The sequence below is a fragment of the Oncorhynchus gorbuscha genome, linkage group LG13 (assembly GCF_021184085.1).
Source record: "Oncorhynchus gorbuscha isolate QuinsamMale2020 ecotype Even-year linkage group LG13, OgorEven_v1.0, whole genome shotgun sequence".
Taxonomy (NCBI): Eukaryota; Metazoa; Chordata; class Actinopteri; order Salmoniformes; family Salmonidae; genus Oncorhynchus; species Oncorhynchus gorbuscha.
In genome coordinates, this window is record NC_060185.1 from 9,971,401 (window position 1) to 9,979,433 (window position 8,033).

The following is an 8,033-nucleotide window of genomic DNA, read 5'->3' on the forward strand; positions in this document are numbered from 1 at the left end:
CAGGTAGCCTTCTCCTGGCATCCGCCAAACCCAGGTCCGTCCGTCGGACTGCCAGATGGTGAAGCGTGATTCATCACACCAGAGAACGCATTTCCACTGCTTTAAGAGTCCAACTGTGGCGAGCTTCACATCACTCCAGCCGGCACTAGGCAATGCGCATGGCTTTGTGCGGCTGCTCGGCCATGGAAACCCATTTCATGAAGCTCCTGAAGAACAGTTATTGTGCTGACGTTGCTTCCAGAGGCAGTTTGGAACTCAGTAGTGGGTGTTGCAACCGAGGACAGATTATTTTTTTAGGTGTTTCAGCACTCGGCGGTCCCACTCTGTAAGCTTGTGTGGCCTACCACTTCGCAGCTGAGCCGTTGTTGCTTCTAGACATTTCCACTTCACAATAACAGCATTTACAGTAGACCGGGGCAGCTCTAGCAGGGCAGAAACTTAACGAACTGATTTTTTGGAAAGGTGGCCTCCTATGACGGTGCCACTTTGAAAATCACTGAGCTCTTCAGTAAGGCCATCCCACTGCCAATGTTTGTCTATGGAGAATGCATGGCTGTCAGCAACGGGTCTGGCTGAAATAGCTGAATCTATTAATTTGAAGGGGTGTCCACATATTTTTGTACATGTAGTGTATTTGCATGAGATGTCTGAGAAACTGTGCTTTTGTCTTGCTTTCCAACAACATGTAAAAACTGCATCACCCTATACTATACACACAAACAACATACCATTTCGTAAGCGTGTATGTTACATCGTCACACTCACATTATCTAAAAGCACTCAGTCGAGTTGTTTTCCTTTCTGGTGAAATGAAGAAGAAGGAAAGTGTTTTTTGGAGAAGATTAGGAAAAGGGAAGTGAGAGCTGACAGTAAATTACGCTGAGAAAAAAAGACAGGATGACTTTGCGATCATTAGAGACCGACACATTAGCCTGGGTTGACTCTTGTGTCTGGTGATGATATTTAGAAAGCCCTGCTGCAGTTATCTGATGTAACACCAGCCATTTTGTTTCAAAATACTCGTTACACATGGGCTATCACAGAGGTCATGTGGGAACACTGCTGTTTATATAGCCTATTAGACCTGCAACTCTGTCTTAGTAACAGAGCCACTTATCCAGAAATGATTTGAGGGCTTTACTCTGGTCACAACCTGTCCAGGGGTTAACATCTTGCCGAAATATATTTACAATTTAATAGAGCTGAAAAAAAACATGCCCGATGTGCTTCTAGGCCGAACTGACATCCAACATTCTGTTATGTACTATCTGAGACATCTCCAGCTGAGTGGAGGTTGCTGTGGGCGACTCCAAACCGCCCTGGGGGAGGGGCTTGCGGTTGAGTGTGGCAGTCAATCTTTTCCGGAACACCCTGCACAGGAACACATAGATCAGCGGGTCCAGACACACGTTAGTGGCAGACAGCCAGAGAGTGGTCTCCTTGGCAACGTAGAGTGCGTTTTGCGCCCGACAGTGGTTGTCTATGTTTCGGGTCTGGGTGAGAGTGTAGGGCACCCTGGCGAAATGAAAAGGGGCGAAACAAACGAAAAACACCCCCACCACCACAAAGACTTTGGCCTTCGTCCTACGGCTGGCCGCTTTGGAGCCACTACGCGAGGCTTTGTAGGACTCGTAGACTTTACGACTGATGAACGTATAACACAGCAGCATCAGAGCCAGCGTTCCCCAAAACACCACCTGGGAAGAGGAGGAGAAAACCCCGTAAGGCATCAAATGTCATCATCTGAAAAGCTAAAGGAACATTTTTAATCACAAATAGGTGCCAAGTCCAGGCACTCGTGTGCTTTTGAAAGTTAAACAGCTTTCAATGTGTTTCGCTAAGTCATTATTAAAATACATTATTAACGCTTACCGGCTAACGCCTTCATCAGGGTGTCAACATGTAATCGGTATAAATGCAATAATTTCAATGATTTTACTGATATCATGGAAGGAAATCAGTCAATTGAAATAAGTTAATTTTCCCTAATCTATGGATTTCACATGACTGGGCAGGGGCACAGCCTGGGAGGGCATAGGCCCACCCACTTGGGAGCCAGGCCGACCTATTGAGAAGCCATGCCCAGCCAACCAGAATGAGTTTTTCCCCACAAAAGGGCTTTATTACAGACATAAATACTCCTCAGTTTCTTCAGCTGTCCGGGTGGCTGGTCTCAGATAATCCCGTAGGTGAAGAAGCCGGATGTGGAGGTCCTGGGCTGAGCTTTAGCCTGAGAATTGAATGTTCATTTCTCTACCATAAGCCACCTCCACCATCCAACTGGCCTCACAACCCCGGACCAGATGTAACCATGCCAGCCCAAGACTTCCACATCCGGCTTCTTCACCTGCGGGATCGTCTGAGACAAGCCACCAGCTGATGAAACTGTGGGTTTGTACAACCGAAGAATTTCTGCACAAACTGTAAGATAACGGTCTCAGGGAAGCTCATCTGCATTCTCGTCGTCCTCACCAGGGTCTTGACTTGACTGCAGTTCAGGGTAGTAAATGACTTCAGTGGGAAAATGCTCCCCTTTGATGTCCACTGACACGCTGGAGAAGTGTGCTCTTTACGGAGGAATCCCGGTTTCAACTGTACCGGGCAGATGGCAGACAGCGTGTATGGTGTTGTGTGGGCGAGCGGTTTGCTGATGTCAACGTTGTGAAGAGAGTGTCTAATGGTGGCGGTGGGGTTATAGTATGGGCAGGTGTAAGCTACGGACAATGAACACAAATGCAATTTATTGATGGCAATTTGAATGCACAGAAATACTGTGACGAGATCCTGAGGCCCATTGTTGTGCCATTCACCTCATGTTTCAGCATGATAATGCACGGCCCCATGTGACAAGGATCTGTACACAATTCCTGGAAGCTGAAAATGTATGTTCTTCCATGGCCTGCATACTCACCAGACATCTCACCATTGAGCATGTTTGGGAAGCTCTGGATCTACATGTACAACAGCGTGTTCCAATTCCCTGCATTATCCAGCAACTTCGCACAGCCGTTGCAGAAGAGTGGAACAACATTCCACAGGCCACAATCAACAAACAGCCTGATCAACTCTATGCGAAGGAGATGTGTCACACTGCATGATGCAAGTGGTGGTCACATCAGATACTGATGCCCCAACTGTATTTTTTTAAGGTATCTGTGACCAACTGATCTGTATTCCAAGTCATGTGAAATCCATAGATTAGAGCCTAATGAATTTATATAAATTGACTGATTTCTTATATGCCCTCAATACAATCTTAGAAATGGTTACATGTTGTGTACAAGAATGTTGCCCCTACTTGGCAGAAGTAGTTGAAGCCCTCGTGCCACAGCATGCCGGCCTGACCCTTTAGAGAGGTACACTTCAGCCGGCCACCAGAGAACAGCGGTGTGCGGTCACTCAGAATGGCATTGGGCAGAGCCAGAGACACCATCACAGCCCAGACGGCCGCACTCAAGGCCTGTCCCACCCCGACCCTCTGGAGGGCGCACTTCCCAAAGGGCCTGACTATCTTGAGGTAGCGGTCCAGGCTGATGAGCCCCAGGAGCAGGATGCTGATGTACATGGTGGTGTAGAAGAGGACGGCGGAGTAGCGACAGTAGAACGCACGCAGACGCCAGGAGCCCACGTCTGCGTCCGCGAGGACCTTCAACGGGATGGACAAAGTCATCAGCAGGTCCGCCACCACCTGTTGACGGACATCACGTCAGTCGTCAGTCATATTGTTAAACTGGACAACGGACAACTAAATTGGTTTATCACAGAAAATAAATGCTGGTTCCCTTACTACGTTCTTCAGGTAGACCACGAAGGTGGTGGTGCTACGGATGTTGAAGAAGATCCATGCAGCCAGGCAGTTGAGCACCAGCGCAAACAGGAAGAGGGCGCTGTAGAGACAGGGGAAGACCACCGCCGTCACACTGGTGTCACGCACACACTTCAGAGACAGGTTTGATTGGCTGCTGTTCATCCTCACGCCCAGAAGTACTTTATAGAGAGAGAGAGAGAGAGAGAGAGAGATTCAGTGTAATATGCAGCACAATTAGAATGCACTTTTTCATAAGACCCTTCACAATGTATGTTTAAAAATGTATTTAATATTCATTTGGACATTGTAAATACATCAAGTAGGTTAGTGCTCTGTACAGAGCGGTTCAATTTATGCCGATGATAGACAGTACATTTACTGTGTCAGTCGTTTCTTACAATCTCCACCTGTCTGTCCGTCCGTCTGTCCGCCCGTCCGTCCGTCCGTCTGTCTCTGTATCCGCTTGGCCTTCCGCTTTACATAAGGAGTCTAAACAGCTTAGAATCACATTCAGTGCAGTAACAGGTGCCATGGCAACCGAGGCACATTTTCAAAGTTGGATCCATTCAGGGGTCTATAGGCTGTATCCCTTTAAAAATATGTTTCTACAACTTGATGAGAGATTTGAGCCAAATTCCTGAAAATACACTTGATGTCCCTACATGAATCTGCATTTATTCAGTCTGATTTGGACAGCTCAAGAAGAACGTGCTGTGACGTAGGACATTAAACGAAAAACTAAATTGAAATGCTTGAATGTATACTCTTCCCTGTGACATAAAAAAATATTCAATTGTTATGCAGAATTGTTATACACTGTCAAACATAATCATAAATTACATTAAATGCATAAATGAAAATGTCCTTACCCTCCCTTGATTGAAGTTTTAATGTTGAAGATGTGAAATTCACAGGCAACACTCAATATGAAGAGTAAAACTCAGCAGTCTTCACTCAATATGAAGAGTAAAACTCAGCAGTCTTCACTCAAAATGAAAAGAAAAACTCAGCAGTCTTCACTCAATATGAAAAGAAAAACTCAGCAGTCTTCACTCAAAATGAAAAGAAAAACTCAGCAGTCTTCACTCAATATGAAGAGTAAAACTCAGCAGTCTTCACTCAAAATGAAAAGAAAAACTCAGCAAATGAAAAGAAAAACTCAGCAGTCTTCACTCAATATGAAAAGTAAAACTCAGCAGTCTTCAATATGAAAAGAAAAACTCAAGTCTTCATGAAAAGAGTAAAACTCAGCAGTCTTCACTCAATATGAAGAGTAAAAAAGTCTTCACTCAGCAGCAGTCTTCACTCAATATGAAGAGTAAAACTCAGCAGTCTTCACTCAATATGAAAAGAAAAACTCAGCAGTCTTCACTCAAAATGAAGAGTAAAACTCAGCAGTCTTCACTCAATATGAAGAGTAAAACTCAGCAGTCTTCACTCAATATGAAGAGTAAAACTCAGCAGTCTTCACTCAATATGAAGAGTAAAACTCAGCAGTCTTCACTCAATATGAAGATGAAAAGAAAAACTCAGCAGTCTTCACTCAAAATGAAAAGAAAAACTCAGCAGTCTTCACTCAAAATGAAGAGTAAAACTCAGCAGTCTTCACTCAATATGAAGAGAAAATTCAGCTGTTTTGTTCCTTACAATCTTTCCAAGACTTAACAATTTCTCTTTATTTTCAACGGTCACATTGGGTTTCACACCGACCAACAAAACGGTCCATTTCAGCGTACTGTATGCACGTGTAATGGTATTTTCTGTAGGAGGTCTCTGGGTCTCTACATAGAGCTCGTGTGTGGCTGTCTCGTCACAATCCCAATGACTTTGCCAATGAGTGACTTTGCCTGTGTGAATGAGCCTGTACCTCCTCTCTTCCTGTTTAATTGTCCACTGAGAGGTTAGTACGGCATGGTGCCAGTCTCCCAGTGCCAGTGTGCGTCAGTTCCACTAGTTGGTGAACGAGCGGCGAAAGCAGCAGGCAGGACACACTTCCTGACTGTGATCTTAAAGAGGCCCCCCAGGGCCACACCCCATCCACTCTCCCTGGCCTAGTCCTCCCACCCATTTCTCTTTACTAAGTTCAAAGCCCTGTCTTGATGATGCCAAACCAGAGCAAAGTGGCGAGCATGCAGAAATCATTCATCTCTGCTGATTGCTTACTGTCTTCAACTGTGTATCTGTGGGGCCATCTTATCTCCAGACAGGTTTTGATTGAATAGGGCCCAGAGTCCTCAGCACCCTGTTTACTACGCTGCATTGTAGTGTGCATGGTAGTGTGCATGGTAGTAGAGTTAGGGATAGCAGGAGCCTAGTGATTAGAGCGTTGGAACTTGTAAACCAAATCAAATCAAATCAAATTTATTTATATAGCCCTTCGTACATCAGCTGATATCTCAAAGTGCTGTACAGAAACCCAGCCTAAAACCCCAAACAGCAAGCAATGCAGGTGTAGAAGCACGGTGGCTAGGAAAAATTCCTGGGGCACGGTCCTAGGGCTCAGGTCCTCCGAGAGAGAGAAAGAAAGAGAGAATTAGAGAGAGCATATGTGGGGTGGCCAGTCCTCTTCTGGCTGTGCCGGGTGGAGATTATAACAGAACATGGCCAAGATGTTCAAATGTTCATAAATGACCAGCATGGTCGAATAATAACAAGGCAGAACAGTTGAAACTGGAGCAGCAGCACAGTCAGGTGGACTGGGGACAGCAAGGAGTCATCATGTCAGGTAGTCATGGGGCATGGTCCTAGGACTCAGGTCAGTTGAAACTGGAGCAGCAGCATGGCCAGGTGGACTGGGGACAGCAAGGAGTCATCATGTCAGGTAGTCCTGGGGCATGGTCCTAGGGCTCAGGTCCTCCGAGAGAGAGAAAGAAAGAAGGAGAGAATTAGAGAACGCACACTTAGATTCACACAGGACACCGAACAGGACAGGAGAAGTACTCCAGATATAACAAACTGACCCTAGCCCCCCCCGACACAAACTACTGCAGCATAAATACTGGAGGCTGAGACAGGAGGGGACAGGAGACACTGTGGCAGGAAGGATATAACCCCACCCACTTTTGCCAAAGCACAGCCCCCACACCACTAGAGGGAAATCTTCAACCACCAACTTACCATCCTGAGACAAGGCTGAGTATAGCCCACAAAGTGGAGGGAGGGGAGGGGGGGGGGCGCCAACCCGGACAGGATGACCACAACAGTGAATCAACCCACTCAGGTGACGCACCCCCTGCAGGGACGGCATGAGAGGGCCCCAGTAAGCCAGTGACTCAGCCCCTGTAATAGGGTTAGAGGCAGAGAATCCCAGTGGAAAGAGGGGGACCGGCCAGGCAGAGACAGCAAGGGAGGTTCGTTGCTCCAGAGCCTTTCCGTTCACCTTCCCACTCCTGGGCCAGACTACACTCAATCATATGACCCACTGAAGAGATGAGTCTTCAGTAAAGACTTAAAGGTTGAGACCGAGTTTGCTCCTCTGACATGGGTAGGCAGACCGTTCCATAAAAATGGAGCTCTATAGGAGAAAGCCCTGTGACCGTAGTGTACGTGTAGGTATGTACGGCAGGACCAAATCAGAGAGATAGGTAGGAGCAAGCCCATGTAATGCTTTGTAGGTTAGCAGTAAAACCTTGAAATCAGCCCTTGCTTTGACAGGAAGCCAGTGTAGAGAGGCTAGCACTGGAGTAATATGATCAAATTTTTTGGTTCTTAGTCAGGATTCTAGCAGCCGTATTTAGCACTAACTGAAGTTTATTTAGTGCTTTATCCGGGTAGCCGGAAAGTAGAGCATTGCAGTAGTCTAACCTAGAAGTGACAAAAGCATGGATTAATTTTTCTGCATCATTTTTGGACAGAAAGTTTCTGATTTTTGCAATATTACTTAGATGGAAAAAAGCTGTCCTAGAAATGGTCTTGATATGTTCTTCAAAAGAGAGATCAGGGTCCAGAGTAACGCCAAGGTCCTTCACAGTTTTATTTGAGACGACTGTACAACCATTAAGATTAATTGTCAGATTCAACAGAAGATCTCTTTGTTTCTTGGGACCTAGAACAAGCATCTCTGTTTTGTCCGAGTTTAATAGTAGAAAGTTTGCAGCCATCCACTTCCTTATGTCTGAAACACATGCTTCTAGCGAGGACAATTTTGGGGCTTCACCATCTTTCATTGAAATGTACAGCTGTGTGTCATCCGCATAGCAGTGAAAGTTAACATTATGTTTTCAAA

The 8,033-nt window shown here is 45.9% G+C and overlaps 1 protein-coding gene across 4 annotated transcripts; it reads right to left on the bottom strand.

Annotated features, from left to right (window-relative positions):
* Positions 1-311: 311 nt before the first annotated feature.
* LOC123992495 (P2Y purinoceptor 13-like) lies at positions 312-4,945 on the bottom strand. 4 transcript variants are annotated; one of them, XM_046293675.1, is made up of 5 exons: positions 4,678-4,945; positions 4,207-4,282; positions 3,788-3,987; positions 3,299-3,688; positions 312-1,697 (listed from the first exon to the last, which is right to left on the bottom strand). In XM_046293675.1, the coding sequence occupies exons 3-5, from the start codon at positions 3,968-3,970 to the stop codon at positions 1,230-1,232; spliced, it is 1,041 nt and encodes a 346-aa protein (XP_046149631.1). In that variant the 5' UTR covers positions 3,971-3,987; positions 4,207-4,282; positions 4,678-4,945; the 3' UTR covers positions 312-1,229. The 4 variants fall into 4 exon arrangements, with proteins under 4 accessions (XP_046149631.1, XP_046149630.1, XP_046149632.1 ...); XM_046293674.1 differs by having other exon boundaries at positions 4,207-4,297; XM_046293676.1 differs by lacking the exon at positions 4,207-4,282.
* Positions 4,946-8,033: the final 3,088 nt, after the last annotated feature.